Here is a 21986-nt window from a genome sequence, read left to right as displayed (position 1 = left end):
CTGTAAGAGCTAAAAGAGAAGAGCCCAAACAATAGAGTGTCAACAGTAGCCGGTTTGAACGTCTTTTCCCGCCCTCACCTTTTCTGTGTTAAATTTCAACAGTCACGGGAATCTGCGTTAACGAAATATCGGGGTCATCATCCGAGCCCTCTGTGTTTGCTCCCATTGTGATTTCTTTATGCTCCGGCGTCCGTAACTCCACAGGGAGCGCCTGCGTTTACGACTCCTTTCCCATGTGGCTTCTCCTGTGAGTGCTGCAGGTATCAGTAGCCATGTTTGATCTCAGGCTTTTAGGTTACACATTTACAGATATATTGTTTTACTCTGTCCTTCCTAAAAGCATCCCACATTTAAATGAAGTCTGGTTTAAAGCCTGGATTTACCATCAATCCTCAAAGTTGCCACATTTATTTGGACCCGTTGTGAAGTAAAAAACAAAACACTACACTGCTAAATTTTTTTTTTATTAAAAAGTTTAAAATGTAATTCAATAAACATTTGAAGTGCATACATGCATTATAAACACTTTGTAGGAATACTATGAGGATTCATCGTAGCTGCAGTCACTAAGATGATTCCAGCTCTTTGGTCCGTAGCTTTTAAAGTTGAGTGTTGAATATACTTGATGATGTAGCTCCTTCTCCATTTTTTCTCGTTCAGTATTAGCTTTAGAGGACGAAGAGGGCTTGCAGCTGGGATCTGTGTCCACCAGGATGCCAAAACATTGCATGGTTTCTATTTTGATGGGAATGGAGACAGTTTCTTGTAGCTCTCTTGCAGTCTTTAGTTAGCATGTTCATGGTCTCCTCCACTTTTACAATCTATCCACGGTGTTTGGGTCCGCACTCTGCAGTTGCTTCATATTCACATTTCTCTCCTCAGGTCACCCTCATTCTTGTGCTTCAACCTGTAATGGAAAAACACAAATTAGTGCCTTGCTAAAGAGTTCAGGGTAAGACAAAAACAGCTTTAAGTAACTGTACAGGAGTCCTAAAATCTCCCCCCTCTCTCCCCCCAAACACTCCTCGTGGCACTAAAGCCTTCCTCTTCATCGTTAGTGAGATTTATGTCTCCCCTCTGCACTCCTGTTCTGCGTGAATACACACCTCTGCCACTAATCACACGCACACCTCCTTAACTGCCACCTGCCGATTCCTTCCAACTTTGTTTTGTTCCAGATATCACACAGCTCGGCTCATAACCTTATTTTTTTTAACTCTGAAACACATGTCCTACCTTAGGGGAAGGGTACTCTGGAGTGGAGAGGCAGGCAGCGTCTGTGTGGGCAGTGGTGCCTGTGGTATCTTCTCCGTAGGTTCAGGAAATCTGAAAGAAAAAGAGGATAAACTGGATAAGCTGATTGTTTTATAACAGAGATAACATTTGTATAGCATACAATATTATGTAAGTTAAGACTGCTGGCATGAATTAACTGCTTATCAGATTTGATTTCAGGTGTAAAAGTCCTTTTTAAACTGGATTTATGTCTGCAGGTGGACCCCGGCATATAGATAGATAGATAGGTAGTAACTTTATTGATCCCGAGGGAAATTCAAGTTTCCAGCATCACAGTTCCATAGTGCAAAACATGTTAGTAAAAAGGCAGTAAAAAAGTTAGTAGTGCAAAGTACAAAAAAATATACCAGATATAAAAATACAAGGAGATGAAGAAAACTGTTAAAAGTGAATATAGTGCAGAAGAGACTGTTAAAAATGAATATAGTGCAGGATAACTCCAGTAGCCTAGTCTACTGTATGCATTATTATCACCTGACAGATTTAATTAATCCCAAATGGAGGAAAATAACTATTTAGCACCAAAACACCTCCTACAGTCGATATATTTTCTAAGTAAGTATATTTTTTTAAAGCCTAATTATGTCCTAACTTTATCCTCTGTTGACCAATAGATAAGCCCATTATTGTTTGACCCCCTTTCTAATAAACTAGGACACACAGACCTAACACATGATTATTTTTAAACCTCCCCTAATAAATCCACTTTGACTCCTCCTGTGGTTCACAGACTGATCAGCCAAGCCCAGGAAGAGATAAACAGCCAGATGACTTTATGACTCCCTCCTCTTCCTCCTCTTCCTCCCCCCCCCATGCCTGAAGGGAGTCTTCTTCTTTACACTTGGCACTGCTACTCCATGTCATGTTAATAGAGCTCTTGGTATTTGCATGGCGTTTTAACACCGTGATTAACAAAAGCTCGACGGAGCGCCTTCCAGCCGGACAAAGAGACTCTACTGGGGTCGCTGCTGTGAGATGATCCCCCTCCGGCGCTCCTCTTCATCCTCTCTCCTCTCCATCATCATCACATGAACCGCATCACGACCTCAACCCTCTCTGTGTTTAACTACTGTATCCCTCCGCCAAAGATAAATCACCACCTGTTACATCAGGCAGGAGCAGTCTGCTTTTTACAGTTAGCACAATATTAAACTTTTTATCCTTTAACCTCCTGGGAACTGAGTAAAAAAAGAGTCTTCCAATTACTTTTTTTGTGTGATTTCCTTCCTATTTAAGGTTAAAAGATTAAAAAAAAATCTTAAAAATGTAGTGTTTTTAAACTTTATTTTTTATTTTACAGCATGTCCAATGTGGACCACAGGACTATTTTTTTTCAGTGTAAAAAGACTAAAAAATGAACAGATTATGGCTGTAGAGTGATATTAAACCAAGAATACATTCAACATTTTATGTTTTTTATTTTTTTCCCACTCACAATGTTGTTTGGTTACGATTGCCCAGAAGTCTTTATAGATATTTAAATAAATGTCCTCTTCACAAACACTAACCATACACTTCCACGCAACACACACACACTTATCTTTTTTGATATATTTACTGTATTGTTATTGTTGTTATTATATATATCTTGTCCTAATTGTTTTGTTATCACTAATTGTAGTCATAATATTTCTTTATATTAATCTTGTCTCTAGGTGGAGGCTTCAGATAAGCTCAGTGGATTTTTTTGCCTATTCCTGCACTGTATATTATTCTTTTCTTTTTTTTTTGTTATGTTGTATAGTCTTGAATTGTGCAAAACAAATAAAATTAAAAAATTAAAAACTTGATTAAAAAAAACACATGCCATATCACTGGAAAGCCCATGATGTCCTCTTTACAATACACCAGAGGTTAATAGAATAGGTTAAAGGAGTAAAAGGATATGCATGTGGACAAAATTTCCACTACAGAGGACACAAGTCAATGGGCTGGGTCTCGGGAGGATATATAGGGAGTTTGGTTGGTTTTGGTTGAGAGAATATAAAATAATCATCATTAAAAACCACCACAAGTTAGTTACACTAGTGCTGCATTCATGGCATGCTGGTAAAATGGTAAGAACAGGGGAAAACCCCTTTGTTAAACGCATTAATTCAAGGTAATTAACACATTATAGTCATGTTTTCACCCCAGATGAATGGAAATTAAGTCCAAAGTAGTAATTTTATCGTGTTATTTGTTAGTTCGTTGTTAGTTGTAGTGGTTTAGGTTGCAATTATCGAAATCTTTCCTCTTTTCCAGTCAGCTAATTCGATTGCAATAGTGTAAAGAAGTAATTATTTGATTTAATTTACTTGTAAAGGCAGGGAAGTTGTCTTTGCAGCTCTTTTGCTGTTCTGTTGTTGTTATTTCGTAGTTTTACTGGGAGGCTCGAGGTAACGGTAACTAGTTGTTTTCGTATTAACGGACTGTAAGACAACTCATGAACGCACCATAAAGTTAGATACACTAGTGCTGCATTCATGGCATGCTGGTAAAATGGTAAGAACAGGGGAAAACCCTTTTGTTAAACGCATTCATTCAAGGTAATTAACACATTATAGTCATGTTGTCACCCCAGATAAATGGAAATTAAATCCAAAGTAGTAATTTTATCGTGTTACATAGTTAAATATTACATATCAGCTCTTTTGCTGTTCTGTTGTTGGCAATTTCGTAGTGCCACTTTTCATGGTAACGGTTTTTCCAACTATTTTTCGTATTAACGGACTGTAAGACAGCTCATGAATGCACCATATATTAAGTGATTAATTGACGGGGCGTTTATAGTTAATTGTATCTCGGTTATATCATTACCACAGCCAAAAAAACAAAGACTTAATACGTTTTTGTTTTTTTTAAGTTTGTAGTCAGTTAATGTATAATATGTTTAAAGGTTGCAAAAAGACAGTTCCATTTTTCATAGGAAAAACCAGTTACAGTAACAAAGAAAATATAATTTATTTATTCTTCCCTGCATGTGGTCACATCATGAATTGCCTGGGCTATTGATTTTGATGTGCCTCATATATATGGAAACATAAGCAAGAATTGCTAGATATATAAAATATAATTTTTCTTTAGAACTAATTACCAAGTCAGTTTACATTTTTCAAAGCAAAGCATGACATTTCTGCTTTCTGTTTTTTAAAGTGAGAGTATAGTTTTCATTTCACACTTATTAAATAGTTGTATACTTGCTTTCTGAAACTAATATATACTGTATGTATGTCAAACAGAGATATTTTTCCAGTATTCCTTTGAAATTTAAGAATATTTGTCGATTTTTTTGCAGGTCTTTTTCACCAGCGAGAGTTAAGCTAGTTAACTTTGCTAGAAAGAAGCCTAAACACTGTTTCTATGGTTACCTGCAGTTTAATGTATAGGCCTACACTGCCCAGTGATTTATAACAGCTCTTTGACCTGCTGGGGCTATGTTTGAACTGTGACCCCAAGGACACCTGCAGGACCAGTCTGAACACCTGGACAGTAAAAGTTTTGGGATGCTTACCTGGTCTGGCGGAGGAGACTTGTGTTACCACGGCTACCAGCAGCAGGAGCACGTAGAGCAGGTTGAAGATCCTCATGGCTGTGCAGCAGATAGCTTCTTCTTCAAGAGGTGAGTTAATGATACACAAGTCTGGAGAGTCTTGATGACTCTGAGCTGGTCTGATGATGCTCAGTGTGATGGTTCTTCTCCTTCTTCTCTCTGCTTCTCTGTTTAGGTCCTGAAGGGCCCACCACGGGAGGATCCAGCAACCCAGAAGAAGGACCTCTCTTCTCTCAGGATAAAACAAGTATGTCCCTGCTGAGGAATGCCTGTGTCCAAAGTGTCTGTGTGTCCAGTGAGAGTGTGATTGTCTCTATATCTGAGAGGCAAAGTGACAAAGGTGCTTCTCCCCCCACCGCCTTTATACAGCCTTTTTAGAGGGAGGCGGGAGTATTGGGGTGGGGGTGTAGCTCCCACAGCCGCCCCCACCTCAACCCCTGACACACACACACACACACACACACACACACACACACACACACACACACACACACACACACACACACACTCTTAAGCATTGCACATATTGACCCCACATGTAGAGGGTAATTCAAATGACAGGAAGCCCCCTCCTTATACCCTCCAACTGCCCCCTTGAACACATGCTACTCCTGCATGCAAGTTGTGCATGCATGGATGTGTGTGTGTACATGCATCTGATTGTAATATTTAAGGAAGCAGGCATTGTTGATTTATCACTTATAACATCAAAGATTTAAAGAGCTGTTGAAAGTAGCAGGTTCTTTAAGACCGAGAGGAGAGCCAGATCCCTCCACCCTCCTTCCGTTGTCCCCTACCCCCGCACTGAGCTGAGGACACACACACACACACACACACATCTGGGGCTTTTGGGTGCCGGTGGGGTGGTATTGGTGGTGGGGTGGAGGGGGGGTGTTTGCACAGAGCATTTTGGGGCCGGGGTCCTGATTGAATGAATGATGCACTGGACTAACAATACTCAAAGAAGTCTGTCTGACTGTCTGTCTGTCGGGGATGCCATCTACTGTCTGTGTCTGTCTGCGTGAATGTCTATGTGGGGAGGGTGTGTTTGTAGTTGAATGGATAAAACTGTATCTTCTGTATTTTTCTTAAAAAGCAAGTCATTAGTGTGACTATTTTTTGAGAATTCTGTTTTGTAGGGAAGTCTCGTCTGTAAAGACTTAAAATTTTATAAAACGGTCACTATATCCTGACAGTAGTGCATGAGACCGGTAATCTGAAAAAAATCATGTGCCTCCGGTGTCCTCCGGTGCTCCTAACGGCTTCTGCAAAATTTCACATACCGAAGGAAAACAACCAATCAGAGCTGAGCTGAGCAGCTGTCAGTCACTCTTGAACTCTGATCAAACGGTCAAACTAGCGCTGATCAAATATGAATCAATATTTTGTTACTGTAATGCCTATTTCTCGCCTCAAATGTTTTCAGAAACATCTGGTAGTGTACTGTTTAGCTGTAAAATGAGAAAGTTTGTGACCTGGCAGCCATGTTGAGAACAGTTGAAGAAATACCGAGCCCCGCCCACCAGCCGGAGCACACTTTCTCATTTTACAGCTAAACAGTACACTACAAGATGTTTCTGAAAACATTTGAGGCGAGAAATAGGCATTACAGTAACAGCATATTGATGATGACCCCTGAAATGACCTGTGATTGGCCCAAGTCTCCTGTCACGGCTTAGGTTTTTTAAAGCCTGAAAACAGAGCCATGAAGAGGTGCAGAAGTCTAGTTTTCTCTCAGAGCACTTGAATTACAATATGCTGAAAGGGAATTTTTGCCCGATAATGCCAAAAACATTCGGCCTACTGCAGGTTTAAAACTGTTATGTTCTTAAAATGAGAAAATACTCAGTACTCTTAATTTGCCAAGTATTTAATTCACACAGGAGTATACAAAAATAAGCTTTACCATGTGTTTATTTCATATAGACTATTTATTTATTGAAAAACTTGTTTGTATTTCTTAAAGTAAGGTATGAAAAAGGTATTGAAAGGTACAAAAGCTCTGCATCTGCACTAGCATTGAAATATTCAAGCAACACGCAGCCCTGCTTCTCATGCAGGTTATCAGTTGGAGGTCTACCAGGGGTTTTCTTGCAGCAGGTAAACCAGGTCACTTGGCATTAGCTCTGCGGTGACTTTTGCAGCGTGTGGGGACTCATTAGCGTGTCTGCTTACGGCCGTCTCTGTGGACTGAGACTCTCCATTCAGCACCCCAGCTAATGAATTAACACATTAAGATGAAATGTCAGCCATTACATGTGAATGAGGATTAGAGAAGCAGCAGGATACTAATGGACCGGGGGCTCCAAACAGTCACAGAGACTTTGAACAAGCATCTGAACCATCAGCTCTCTTTAGCACTCAAAAATAGACAAAAGAGGTCAAAAAGAGTCAGAGTTCGTTTGTATGTTGGTATGTCTTTTGGCATGTTACCTTTATTGTTTTATGGTGTTTGCAAAAATGTTGTTGAAATGGCCGGGATTCCTCATGGATTTGGTACAAACGTACAAACACACACACTCGCGTACACACACTGCTGCAAACACTCAGCCGAGGTATGTAGTTCGTTTCTGTGGCAAGCTGCACTTTGCATATCATTGTCTTTTAAAAAACTTTTATTTTCCTTATTTGAATATGCTAATTTCATCTCAATTGTCATTCAGAGCCAGCTGGTATCCACTACATCCAACTACTGCCAGATCTCAGTTTCTCTGTTTCTTTCTGTCTGCTCTTTAAAACAGAAACAAGTGAATCGTACCAAATTCTCCCCACCAGGTTTTCTGTGTGACTGAGTAGAGCGTGTTGTAATATTTGCTCTTCCTGGGGATTATACGTCTTTACAGGGATTACCCAGCCTGCTCAAACACTCCCCTACGAGAGAGGCACGCAAACACACACACACACACACACACACACACACACACACACACACACACACACACACACACACACAGAGGGTAACCTCCAATTAAACTGCTTCAGTACCTTGGCACTACATAGATGAACATCGCTCCACTGTTAAAGGTTATTCTTTGGTGTGTGATAATTAGTGTTTGGCGCTGAACCTCAGTACAGATTAAAATGTTTCCACCAAAATTGAGTCCAAGGTGACTTCTACAGATGTGTTGTTTTGTCCCATTAACAGATATTCAGTTCATAATGATGTAAAAGAGAGAAAAGCAGCAAATCCTTGCATTGGAGAAGCTGAAACCAGAAGATGTTTGGTGTTTCTGCTTCATAGATGGTTAATCAAGTATAAATATTGTTGGATTGATTTTCTGTGGATTGACTAATCTATTAAATGACTAATAGTGATCAGCTTTCTTCTTTCTCTTCTTCTCTATTTATTTTTATAGCTTATTTTGTAAATTGTACATTTTTATTCTTATTTTATTCTAACGTTTTATCTATTCTTTGTTGTTATACTGTTTGTCTCGCACCAAAAAGCCAAAGAAAATTCCTTGTGTATACCCCTTAAACCTGGCAATAAACACCTTTCTGATTCTGATTCTGATTCTGATTCTCTTTGGTGCAAACTAAAATGTGTCCGTGGCATTGAGTATCGAAAACTGAAGCACTGAAAGTTGGCATCACAGACTGTATATAAAGATGGACGACATGACAGCTCCCAAAAAGTGAAGCCAAAACATCCCGATCGCCCCCTGGTGGCTGGCTGCAGTACAGCTCATAAAGTCTGTCTCTTCCATGTAAATGGACGGGAATTAGAAAGTCAAAGTATTTTTTTTCCTTTCTTTTAGGTAGTTCTTATCTTATTATTATTTGATGCTATAAAAGGGGGTGAGTAGGGAGGTGACAGTGAGGACATTTTCCCACCGCTTAATAAACTTGTGACAATACCAGTGTTGCTGATTACAAGGGACATTTTACAAGAAAAGATGATGATCAATATGTGTAGAGTGCTTACTTTGATCTTTAACGTCAGGTGTTTGTGTGTCTGGCCTCTCCGGTAGAGCTTTCGCCGCAGGGCCGCAGGTTTCCACCCGGCGCTCTTCCGCCCGGCGCTCTTCCGCTGTGCACACCGGCTGTGACTGCTCCGTCCTCCCCACGCCGATTGCCTCATTAACGTTGTGGTTCTCTTACAGCCTTGGATTTAAATCTGAAATATTGCCAATGGGTGCTTTCACTTTTCGCTTCGACACCAAATCCTCCGCCATCGTCTTGTCTGTCAACCCTCTCGCGTCCCGTGTGTGAAATTTGACTCCTGCTACTCTGAGCTGAGACTCCATACAGAGCAGATGCATTCACTTTCTGTTTGTAGTGTCTGTCGTCTCTCTCTCTCTCTCTCTCTCTCTCTCTCTCTCTCTCTCTGTCTCTCTGTCTCTCTCTCTATCTATCTATCCCAACAGCCGGTCTCGGCAGATGGCCGCCCACCCAGAGCCCGGTTCTGCTCCAGGTTTCTTCCCACTAATCGGGGACTTTTTCCTGGCCACAGCGCGCTTGGTGGATCTTGTTGGGTCTCTAAACTATGCTGTACGGTCTAAGACCTGCTCTATATATAAAGCGTCTTGAGATAACTTCTGTTGTGATTTGTCGCTATACAAAAATAAATTGAATTGAATTGAATTGAATTGAATTGAATTGAATTGAATTGAATTGAATTGAATTGAATTGTCGTCCGACTATATATTGATAACACGGCGCTGGCACGCGAAAATGAACTAAATGTGTTTTATTTCTGTTAAAAAAAACGTCGGTACATAATGTAATTGGTGTATGCCAGACCACCGTGTAACACCGGTAACACCGGCTACCACGGCAAGATCATTGAAAGAAGAGCAAAGAACGGCACTAAAGGCTTTTCTCGATGGAAAAGATGTTTTCGCTCCTCTTCCGACTGGCTTCGGCAAGAGTTTGATTGACAGATGGTTCATCCAAGTAATTTTGAAAGTGCCTTCCCTTTCCCAAACAGCTTCCAGTGAGGGCTTCTCAGATGGTTCTGTGTAACAAACCATCTGGCGGATCAGGTTAGGAATCTGCTGCATGTATGGAAACAATTCAAAATGTACTTTGATGATCACACAGTTAAATGTCAGTGTGCTACAAGTGGAATAGTGTGCATTATCCCATTTTCTTTTGCAGGTTTGGTCATTGGAAGAATGTGTAAATCGGAAAGAGTTGGACAGTTAGACTGCAATGCTGCTGTTATTGCTTCTGTTATAGTAGTCTTCCTAGTAGCTGTGATCTTTACGACTACAGAGGAAGCTTCAGCCTCTCCTCCCCTCCTCAATTTTCACTTTCTTCTTCCTCTCCCATCATCTCCTGACCAGGACACACAGATAAAGAGCTTCCTCTCTGATAAAACTTGTTGAGAGGAACAGTGCCTCATAAAATGACTGTTTATTGCATTGTACACAAGTACGCCTAACATGGACAAATAGTTATATACAAACAGATAGTTAACACATTAAAGAAAGAAAACACTGTAAAATGTCTTAGTCAGGTGTTGCTCCACCAGAAGCCTCCAGATCAGCTTTAGTCCTCCTTGGCAGAGTCTTTTTAACGCTCCTGAACTTCTTAATTCTTATGTTCTTCTTAAAGATATTCCCTCATTTGGTGATTTGATGATGGTGAAGGAGAGTGCTGTCCAACACTGATCCAAAATCCCCATAGGTGTTCAGTTGGATTAAAATCAGGGTTGGGCAATATGACGATATATACCTTGAGACAATATCAATTTGTCACCACAGAACAATACTGTGGCAGCTCCCTTTAATTTGTTCATCAATGTGATGAAGTAACTTGATTGGTCAGGTATTACATTCAGTTCATTAACCAAAAACAGACATACTTGTCCAGTGTAGACATATTTTAAACAGCTTCTCAAAGGATTTTCTGTGAAATTATCAAGACACACAATCACAATATATATTGATTTTAGAAGATGCCAAACATTTGCTGGTTTCAGCTTTTTGAATGTAAAGATTTTCTGCCCTGCTTTGTATTGTTTGATAGTGAACTGAATATCATCGCTTTTTAGGCTGCTGGTCTGACAAAAAGTTCTTTGAATAGAGCCGGGTTTCCACCGAAAGCTACGGGGACTTTTAGTCTGTGGAACTACTTTTCAAGCAACTCAAAGTTCCTTCAGCCTTCACATCATTTTTATACATATTAGACCCTGTCTGCCTAGTATGGAAGCATTTGCATTTCTATATTTAGTTTTTTCCTTTAATTTGTCACTCGTTTTAAAAGAAAGTTTGTCGCTGTTTGTAGTGATGTTACTTTTTGTGAGTACATTATCATAACCGATTGAACCGTTTGTACTGATGTACACTCCTCCAAGTGGATACAGAGGAGAGTGTAGGTGAAAGAGTGAGTTGTAGGGATGTTATGTGCCGTGATGTCTCAATTTTTTGGGGTGTAGTCCTGTGCGGGTGTGTGTGTGTGGGGGTGTGTGTGTGTGTGTGTGTGTACGAGTGTTGATTGTGATCTGATGGGTCAGTTCGTTGTCCATCGTTAGAGTGATAGTGGCTCTGTTGTCATGCCATAAAGGTCGTCAGTGCTAATGAGAGCCGCCGCCAGCCAGACCTTAATTACTCTTAAGACCCTTTATCTCAGATTGCCCAATACAGACCCCAATGGATGCATATACACATGAACAGCAGTGAACACCCAATACACACACTAACAGTAGGGAACATCAGGACACATCTCACAAATGAGCCGGGCGTTTTTTTTTTCTTCTTCTCCTCCTGCACTCTGTGAAGAAAAAGATAGGATCTCACGACGGTTGATTAACTTGGTCTTTATTCTGGAGCGCCTCCTCCCTTCAGTGTCGGCATCTAGACGGCTGACTGTGGAGGAGTGACGGAGGGCTCAGGGGTCAAGGGGCAAACTCAACAGGGAGCAGCCTCTAACCCCCCAGGATGTCACCCCAATAGGTCTTCAGGGGCCAAAAGTCACTTGGTTTGTTAAATCCTAACCCAGACACAGCGGCTTCACAACTTCTTTGACACACAAACCCAGTGTCCATGCTGTGGTTTGGTTTTTAAAGTGCATTCTTGTTTTCCGGCCATACACACCAGTAGATACAAACACACAAAGGACATAGAGAAAAGGATCAAGTTTTTGCTTAAATTGTGCTTTTTCTCAATTAACTTATCTGTCAGGGTCATTTTCAGTGGAATTTAAAGTTACTTTCTCGAAGAACTGCATTTCGTTGTCTTTGGCGGCACCTATAGCAGGTGTGTTTTTGGATCTCATTTCCATAGACTGTAAGTGGACGTAGTCACCGTGACGTCACCCAATGGTTTGTGGACTGCTGTTTTGAAGCCTCGAGTTTGACATTTTGGCCGTCGCCATCTCGGTATTTGACCATTACCATGTTGTTTTTTCACAACCGAACGCTGAATACCAAAAGGTGACCAAAGAGGTTATAATTAACTTTCATGAAAAACTGAAGAATTGAAAACACACTGTGAAAGGGTTAAAGTTGTTAGACGAAAACATGGACAACTCAACTCCCAGACCGGACAACAACATGGTAGCGACCTTTGTATCAGCAGTATTTTTCAAGGGAAGAATTTCCCAAAACCACGGGCTCTGTGTCGTCTGTAAAGCTCTTGACCACAAAATACCTGTCGAAAGTGAGAAAAACTCAGATCAGCTAGACTTCTAAGCTTAGCTTGTAAACACAACTGATCACTAAGTGCAGTGAGTGCGTTACTGAGGACGATTTTAAAGATTCACCCACATTTTTAATTCAATGAAGACGGACAAAAACTTGATTTTTGCATCTCCTACACAATGTGTAACAACAATGTCAACAATGTCAGTTTTATCAGTGTCAATGTGGCTATTAGAGAAATAAAATATCATCTTCTAAAATGTTAATACATAACAGTGATCAAACATTGACCTTTTCCACTTTTGTATAAGATGCTACTGATTGGCTCAGAAGTTTATTGTTGCCTTATTATTGGAATAACTCAACATTATGTGCTATAATGACATTATATAATTTAAAAAAAACAAATGAAATGGGAAGTTTCTGTTCATTTTGAGTCATTTGGGAGAAATCCACATTGGAAGCCCTGATCAAGATAGATATCTCTGACTTTTACTTTATGGTTTCTGTCCAGCTTGCTTGGTGATCACTCTCTGCTTTCTGTTAAATGGCCGTGACGTCTTTACTTCAAAGACACCTTCTTCTGAAAGATAACAGACATACTGTATACATTATGCAGCATTAGAAAAGCTGACATTTGTCTGTGTGTATCTGACAGCAGAGGAGGAGTGTGTACCTGGATGTGCTGCTTCTGGTTCGATGCAGACTGAGGCCAAGCCGAAGAGCGAGAAGACGGCGAAGGCAACGATGATGAAGGTCAGCTCAAAGCCAGAAAATGGCAGGTCCATCTACACAACTAGCCAACACAAAGCACGTCATTACGTAACATCTTCACATTACGATGCATGACAGAAACTGACAAATCATCTTCGGTGATCTCTCTGTGTTATTTTTCTTCAACATTTTTTATATTTAAAAGTAGGAGTTCACACTCAACATAATGTGTCATATGATCCTTTACTATGCACATTTACATGTGCATATACAGTTAACACGAGTTCAGCCATGCTTGAATGTACAGTAATAGATTTTTAGTGTTTATCTGTACTTAAAATATGGGGAAAATTTCTATCTTCACTGAACCATGATCTTTGTCTTGCCCTAATTAAAAAAGCTCAATACTTATTGCAAACAGTGACTACGAGGTTTCCAATGAGCATAAACGTGATTTAAATTCAGGTTGATCACAGCCCCCTTTTGAAGTGTTTACATTATAATCCAAACAATGTAAAATGGTCGTGCACATCCAAAACCGTAGTAGGCCGGTGCTGGAATAATGAAAGATAGCAATAAAAAATTTAAAAGAAGGTAGTTGTGAGATGTGCCAATAAATTGCACTTAAAAGGAGCTATAGTGTGCGGACATTAGAATACAGCATCAGGGCTATATGATATGAAACTAAATGTTAATGCTAATAATAAATATTACTCGATGAATAAGCAGAACTACACAAAACAGATTTCTCTCTGAAGAATATTTTGCCTTTTTCTGGTCCTTTGTGAGAACACAAAACTTGTTCTGGATCTTTTTATGCACTACACCAGTTTCATGTTTGCATGTGTGGACAAACTTGTACTGCTTTACATTTATTATTATACTATTTGAACCACTTAACAAATCTGAGATATGGGCAGCAAATCAGAGTTTTGGAGCCAGGCTAATATACATGTATGATGTGGATAAAATTAGGACTTGATTTGTCTGGAATTCATAGTGAAACTGCAGATTATTGTCATGTTAAATACGCATTATCCACATACTAAAATAAATGTATTTGTCATCATAAACGCTTTGCATTACATACATAAAAATAAGTATTTTCATAGCAATACTGTTTACACACAGCTTGAGGTGCAGTAGCCTGTCGCTACCACCAGAGGGCCGTACACCCATGTAACTGTTCAGTCAGTTAGTTCATTGTTTATAATGAATCATGCTCCTCAGTGTACATACCAGAGGTGGGAGAAATTAATTAAAAACGATGTGGCATAAACAAAATAATAATAATAAAATTAAATTAGAAATTAGCTCACATTTTATAAAAAAACATTTGTTACATAAACCTATGCATATTCATTGATTTGTTCATTTCACATGCATTCAATTCAGAAATCAAAAGTTTTTTTTACTCTAATATATTTAGACTTTGTCTTTGTCTCTTCCGCGGTATGCTTTGCCGGGTGAGCTGCCAGCTAGAAGTAAAAAAACATTAGGCTATAAGTGAATTACACCACAGTCGCAAGAACGTGAGTTTACACAAGAGGCTGTAAAGGTGGACGAGTTGGCGTGATGATGTTTTGTAATCTCATTTAGCCACTTGTTAGCAACCACCTTTGTTAAGACACTTAAAAGCTTCAAAATTCACGAGTGGGATATTTACTGATGTAGAGCAAAACGTTAAAATCTCTTAAGATTGTGTTAACCACAGACCTTATTTCAGGCATCTAAAAAAAGGCGTTCAAAAAACCCATTGACTTCCAGACGATGGAACCGGAAGTGCTAAAATGCTAACTCATTTCTGGATTTTAGGACTCATTCCTGCACCACTCTATTCTTCATTGACAACTAAATCCATCCATCCATTATCTGTAACAATGGGCGAAAGCGGGGTCTTGCAAACATGTAAACTCCTCACAGAAGGGCCCCAAGCCGGATTTGAACCTGGCAGTGCTAACCACTGCACCACTGCACCACCCTACAACGAAATCCAAATGTTATCATTTTTGGACTAGCCCCATCCATGATCACTGGCTTGTGCGTTGGCCTCTGCTAGTCTGCTGCGTCCTAGTCGGTTGCCAGGTTTGCGTGCATTGAACTAGAAATCACCCAATCATGTTTCAAAAACGAAACGTGACTATCTGGAAAAATGCAAATATTCAACAAATAAGTCAAGTCCTTTTGAGTTATTTGTCTCAAGTCTAAGTCAAGTCTCAAGTCATGAATACCAAGTCAAAGTCAAGTCGAGTCTTTTATCAGCGTTAGTCAAGCAAGTCTCAAGTCATGAATACCAAGTCAAAGTCAAGTCAAGTCTTTTATCAGTGTTAGTCAAACAACTCTCAAGTCCTCAAATTTGCGACTCGAGTCAAGTCATGTGACTAGAGTCCCCCGCCACTGGTACATACAGTGCTCTTTGTCGTGCTGGGTTTTATCAGTTTAATGCATTGAATGTACAGCGTGTAGGATTTGGCGACATCTACTGGTGTGGTTGTAGATCGCAACAAACTGAATACCCCAACAAACCTCCCTTTCCAAGACTGCGGTAACGTGAGCCACCGTGTGCAAAACCGTGGTAACGCCGTTCGCTCCGCTCAGAGGCCATCCTTACCATAAAAACACAACTTTAGGAGCAACGGAAGTCAGACAGCGGCTAGCGGTACCACGGTTTTACACTCTGCGGCTCACGTCACTGCAGTTTCACAAGCATGTTGGAGAACTACGGTGGCCTTCAGGTAACGTAAAAGCGCGAAAGGCTCTCGCTACAGTTAGTGTTTGGTTTGTCCGTTCTGGGCAACTGTAGAAACATGGCGGAGCAACATGGCGGACTCCTTGAAGAGGACACGCTCCCTATGTAGAATTGAAGGGCTCATTGTAAGCTAACGAAAACACAACAATTCTTAGATTCAGGTGATTATACACTAATGAAAACATAGTTATGAATATTCTATTCTATTTGTGCTGATAGATGCGTAAAAGGTTTCTCACTGTTCCTTTAAAACTCAAAATTTGTCCCTGTTCACAGTCATAATAATTATTCCTGGTCTTGATGGAGCTTTATGGCAGAATCCTCTATTCATGTTTATTTTCAGCCTGAAACAGAGCAGTATCAGATGCTGTGTTTAAGAAGTTAAGAAATGGTATCATAGTTACTGTATATGATAATATAGTATCATAGTATGTTACTGGTGGAATTCAAAAAATCCCTTCGCTGTCAAACTTCAACCGTATTTTTACTTTCTTATGTGACAGTATGAATCCCTGCACAAACATTTCCCATGAACACATCCGATGAAAGAACTGCAGTAAAAGAAGGTCTGGAGCTTCATTGAAATTATAAAGAGGAATTAATTAATACATTAGCAGGTATAATTTACGTTGCACCGTGCAGTTTTATATCAACACTGATATCATCACTGATATAAAGCTAGGTTAGGTTGAATGAACCATAATGACGTGCGATTCACACATTTTTCTTGCTGTTGTAGATCTGCTCATTCACACAAGCTCCACCCTTTGATCCCTGACAAGACTCCTCACTCCTGCAGAACAATTTGAGAGTTCACTCTGATCCTTCCAGCAGCTTTAGTTTCTGACCTAGATTTTGAAAATGCCTCTCCAGAGCTGCAGACTTCAATTAGAGATGACCTTTGCTTGAGGCATAGTCCTTGTTGAGCAAATCCAACAGCGAGATAAAACAAGAAAAAATAGGTTCAGGGTTTTGAGACTTACCAGTAGGAAGAATCTCAGCAGCTATCTTCAGATCTGAAGATCAAAATAAAAGTACTTCTGTGTAGCTTCACATACATGCTCTTAAAGAGGAAAGAAAGCAGGCTTGAGATACTGTCTTTGTTGAAGCAGGCGTTCTTTATTGATCTATGTATTGCAGTGTAACATTTAGGCCACTCCTTAGTGCTGCATCCTGCTGGAAGCCAGTAATACTGGATCCTACAACAATGTGCACACACATTAAGTGGTAAACAATTAGACTTTGCTCTGGTAACTGATAAAACACGCACACACAAGACTGACACGTCGTCATAAGCCACTGAACAGGAAGAACGAGACAGCTGTTGCTTTCTGAAGTTTTTCATTCTCAGTCATGAACCTCGTCAGACGATCAGCTCCGCACTCTGTGGTTGTGAGTTTGTCTCTGATGGATAGAAAATAATACAAGTGGTCACTTCTTTTAGTTTTCTACCTCAATATAAGATATTTTAATCACACTGAAAGAAGAAGAAAATTACTGATAACATGACTAGCACTTGTTTGTGCTGCTGTGCTGTTAGAATACAAATCTATGATATATTTAAAACAAATCATGTATTATGTATTAACCATCTATAAAATAATCATTATCGTACTTGAAATGCAGTGAAAAGCTCCAGTAAAAGAAGATTAAGCATCTTTAAGATTTTACATTATAACTAGGGATACACCGATTGCAAAATTATGGACCGATACCAATGTTTAAAATAAGAAATTGGCCGATACCGATGTTTTGTTGTTGTTTATTTTATTGTCATTTATTCCCCCTTTGGTGCCAGAAACAAAGATATCTTCATTATAAAAAAATATGTGAAATGTCTTCACTCTTAAAGTCAGTCATTCCTTCATTTATATCTTGAATGAGCACAAATTAAATCGTACAAATTAAGCCCAAAAACCCCTTAAGCCTGTATACAACCACCGACTCAGTGAGAGGAATTTATTTTTCAGTACTAACATAGCCCGACAAAAAAATTAAATGTAATTAAATCAGCAGCTAACAACCTAACATTTAGCCGACACAAAATTACTGCAACACAACGCATAAACATTGACCACAGCCATCGGTGAATGTCATCTTATTTGCCAATAGGCCAATTGCAGTCAACAAGGCAAAAATCGGCCGGTACCAATGTTCGGCCGATAAATCGGTGCATCCCTAATTATTACGATGTCTAAGCAATACCAGACTCTACAACAAAGGAGTCCTTGAACTACCTCTTACTAGTTGTGCGGAGGAATACAAGTGCTCTGAAGTAAGACTTCAGATGACATTGAAGGACTCCAGAGACAAGACCATCAGCAATGCTGCACTACCCCTATTAACTGGGCGGAAATGGACACCATCCGACGCAGTGCAGCAAGCTACATCAGTCCCGAGATACAGAGACATTGAGGAATCAGCAGGGAAGAGGAGGCTTCGGCCTGGTGGCAAGCGAAACAACTTGGCTCAAGGCCACAACGTCAGAGTGAAGGAAATTGTTGGTCGAGGAGGTGCGCCGACAGGAGGATATGGCAAGAAGTGTGATGCTAAACAGAGGCAATGGATGCGGTGAAAACAGTGGGCTACCTCCGGGTCTGAGAAGTGATGCCAATGCTGAAGTGCTTTAAACTTGTATTCTTTCTAGCAGCCAGCAGGGGGCGACTCCTCTGGTTGCAAAAAGAAGTCTGATTGTATAGAAGTCTATGAGAAAATGACCCTACTTCTCACTTGATTTATTACCTCAGTAAACATTGTAAACATGAGTTTATTGTCTCAATTGCTAGTTTCAAGTCTTCTTCAATACAGCATGATGTTCATTAAGTAAATTATGGTCCCATTTAGAGTCAAATAGACCATAAAGCAGGGGATGCTTTAGGGCGTGGCTACCTTGTGGTTGACAGGTTGCTACCACGCCGTTGTCCGTGTTTCCGTCTTACAACCTTATCCCTTTCACAGTGTGTTTTCTGTTCATGAAAGTTAATTATAACCTTTTTGGTAGCCTAGAAGTGTCCTATTCAGCGTGTGGTTGTATTTAGCGCCACCCTCTCGTGTCACATCTGGTTGCAAAAAAACAACATGGCGACAGCCAAAATGCCAAACTCGAGGCTTTAAAACAGCAGTCCACAAACCAATTGGTGACGTCACGGTGACTACGTCCACTTATTACTGTATATACAGTCTGTGGGTGGGAAGGCATTGAGAAGAGAAAGATCAGCTGGAGGGATCAAGCAAAATTAGCTTTATAATCAGAGCTACATATGACGTCCCTCCATCACCAAAGAGTCTCCATCAGGAGTTCGGTGAGGATCCAACCTGTGCTCTCTGCCCAACTCCAGCGACTCTCAAACACATCATGACAGGGTGTAGGACCAGCCGCACACAAGGCCGCTACACCTGGCGGCTCAATCAGATCCTCAAGAGCCTGGCATTAGCTCTTGAGAACAAGTGGGGGACGACCAACTCCCTGTCGCCGAGAGCAACCAATCCAACATTCATCCCAGAAGAACAGGAAAGGCCCAAACATCCTTCTACCAAGAAGCCAGAAACAGGACACCTTTGCATGGCCCGCGACTGGAAGATGCTGGTGGATGTCGGCCAGCAGTTAATCTTTCCACCTGAGATTGTATCCACAAATCTTAGGACGGATTTGATACTCTGGGCCCCTTCACTGAAGACTGCTTACATCATAGAGCTCACAGTCCCGTGGGGGTCAAGGAGACGTATGAGCGTAAGAAACTACGCTACGCAGAGCTGGAAGCAGAAGCAGAAGAGCGTGGCTGGAATACCAAAGTCTATCTGGTTGAAGAAGGAAGCTTCAGACTGCTGAAAGAGTTAGGAATCCACATACAGGCTTTGCGGCAGACCATCAAATCAACCTCAGAGGCGGTGGAGGGTGCCCACTTGAGCGACGTACATGAAACCTGCCTTGGCGGAGGTCTGCACTCTCCGAGTGCACTTCTAGTTCTACATATTTTAATTCTATACATGACTTATTTTATACATCACAGATTGTATGCGGTCTGCTCATGACTGTTCCCAAAATCTATAGGAATTAAATATGTTGTATGTACAGTTTACAGACCGCATGAAATTATTAAGAGGACATCTGGACTAATAATAGAAGAGCAAAAAAATATACAACAAAAAAAAAAAAAAAAATATATATATAGAGTATACTGTAAGAATCAGTAAGTTTTGGGGAAAGATGAAAGAGTACTATCGTGTTCTGTTTTAATGGGTTTTAAGTCTTTTTTAAGTAAGAATATATCTGAGAAACAAGCCTTTGCCTCAGATTGATTTTGAATTAATTTCACTATAATCTTTGAGGCTGTAGTTTACAGTGCTGTAACTACATTGATGGATATTGAAGGATGTGTTTATTGTTTAGAATAAAAGTATTTTTAGTATACACTAGGGCTGCCCCCTCTTAGTCGACATAAATATTTTATTTAATTATTAGTTTATTTGACAGGGACAATGCATAGGCATTGTTACACTTAATTAAAGTGCAACCGATGCAACGTATATAGGACTTCTAAGCATAGCTAATTTGCAGACCTTGACTAATCGGTCGTTTTGGTCTTAGTCGACTAAGATTTCTTTAGTTGTTTTGTCATTTTTTATGCTTTTTTCATGCGGAATAATTTATTTTTAAGAAACTTATGAGCACATCTCTGGTAAACACAAGATTTAAAGTGGTGCTTTTGTGTGATTCTTTGAGGAGAAACTCAGCTTTACGATCTGTCGATTAAATCAACTAATCGATTAGTCGACAAAATGGTATGAGTGTTGGTCGACTAAGAATTTCTTTGGTTGAGGACAGCCCTTCTATACACTCCATTGCCAGTATCATTGGTATTATATTGCATAATCTTCTTCACCACATTTATATTAATGAAGGTAGTCATACAAACTACAGCCTTCAAAATTATCATAAAGTTGAATCAACACCTCTCTAAAACAGTTTCAACAAAAATGGAACATTATAAGTTTTAACTAGGTTAACCTAATCAACTGAAAACTAGGGATACATAGGTGTTTCTGTTTTTTTAACCCCTATTATCATCTAAATCCACTGATATTTTAAATGCAAAGTTTTGTAAGAGTTTAGCTTTCCGTATGGAGTAAATAACTCAGGGACTAAATGGATGTGTGTGTGTGTGTTTGCAGTCGTACCATTCGAGCGTGCACATGCCTCGTTGAGCATCCCCGTGAGTGTGAAGAGGGCGAACACCAGGAGAGAGAACATGATCATCAACACCTCCAGCTCAGCAAATGGAGATGCCATCTACACCCGCTGCAGCCGCTGTGAACATTTCATCTGTAAGATCAACTGTTTTCCCTCAAAGGTGACATTCCCTCCTGCTACACACTGAATCAAAATTAGGATTAAACTCTTACCCAAAGTGCGTTACTGGAGCGTTTAGAGGTTGACCATCACAGAGCAGCTTCATGACACATGACACACACACACCCTCTCTCTCTCTTTGTCACACACTTGCAAGAGCTGTGAAGAGCAGACTAACACATCCCCTCTCAGGTTCAAGTGAGATCATATTAACCCTAATTATTGATGGGCCTTTTGCCTGTGTGTGTCAGTGTGTGTGTTTAACAGTAGATACGCCCCATGTAAAATGTATGATTGTATTGATTTTTATGATTTGTGATTGGTCTCAAGTGGAGTTTTTGCTTTAGGTGATAAGAGTGGGAGGTCTTTGTGGTTTAGAGCATTTATGGCCACTTTCAAACTTTCTGTCTCATTTCCTGTGGAAGATAAGGTGAAGTGCAGGGAACCTTTTGATGTGGTAGCTTTTCTGTTGCAATGGAACAAATCCATTTGTCCTCAGAAAGCCCCTACTCATCTTCTCAACAACATACATACTATAGATGTATGTTAATAAGAATTGAAACTTTACGTGTCGTTTTTTTTTAACTCAGAGACCACAAACAGTGTGTTTTCACTTCCCCATTTCCATCGTTAACGTTATTGCAGTGTGTGTGTGCATGTATGTGTGTGTGTGTGTGTGTGTGTGAAAAGGATGTGGGTGGGCATATATATCTGGAACAGATATTTGAGCATATCTCCTCTCAGCAGTGTTTGTTGAAAA

General features: G+C 40.1%; 1 protein-coding gene and 1 long non-coding RNA gene across 2 annotated transcripts; both read right to left on the bottom strand.

The window, feature by feature from the left end:
- Nucleotides 1-768: 768 nt before the first annotated feature.
- On the bottom strand, nt 769-5275 carry apela (apelin receptor early endogenous ligand). Its single transcript, XM_074629505.1, has 3 exons — nt 4782-5275; nt 1237-1327; nt 769-907 (listed from the first exon to the last, which is right to left on the bottom strand). The coding sequence occupies exons 1-2, from the start codon at nt 4863-4865 to the stop codon at nt 1238-1240; spliced, it is 174 nt and encodes a 57-aa protein (XP_074485606.1). The 5' UTR covers nt 4866-5275; the 3' UTR covers nt 769-907; nt 1237.
- Nucleotides 5276-16864: 11589 nt separating this feature from the next.
- On the bottom strand, nt 16865-21475 carry LOC141764350 (uncharacterized). The gene is made up of 3 exons (XR_012593259.1): nt 21280-21475; nt 21055-21184; nt 16865-17280 (listed from the first exon to the last, which is right to left on the bottom strand). It is a non-coding gene; the product is annotated as an uncharacterized LOC141764350 (long non-coding RNA).
- Nucleotides 21476-21986: the final 511 nt, after the last annotated feature.

Source organism: Sebastes fasciatus, chromosome 3, assembly GCF_043250625.1.
Source record: "Sebastes fasciatus isolate fSebFas1 chromosome 3, fSebFas1.pri, whole genome shotgun sequence".
NCBI lineage: Eukaryota > Metazoa > Chordata > Actinopteri > Perciformes > Sebastidae > Sebastes > Sebastes fasciatus.
Note: the sequence above shows the minus strand (reverse complement) of the source record. Positions and strands in the feature narration are given on the sequence as shown.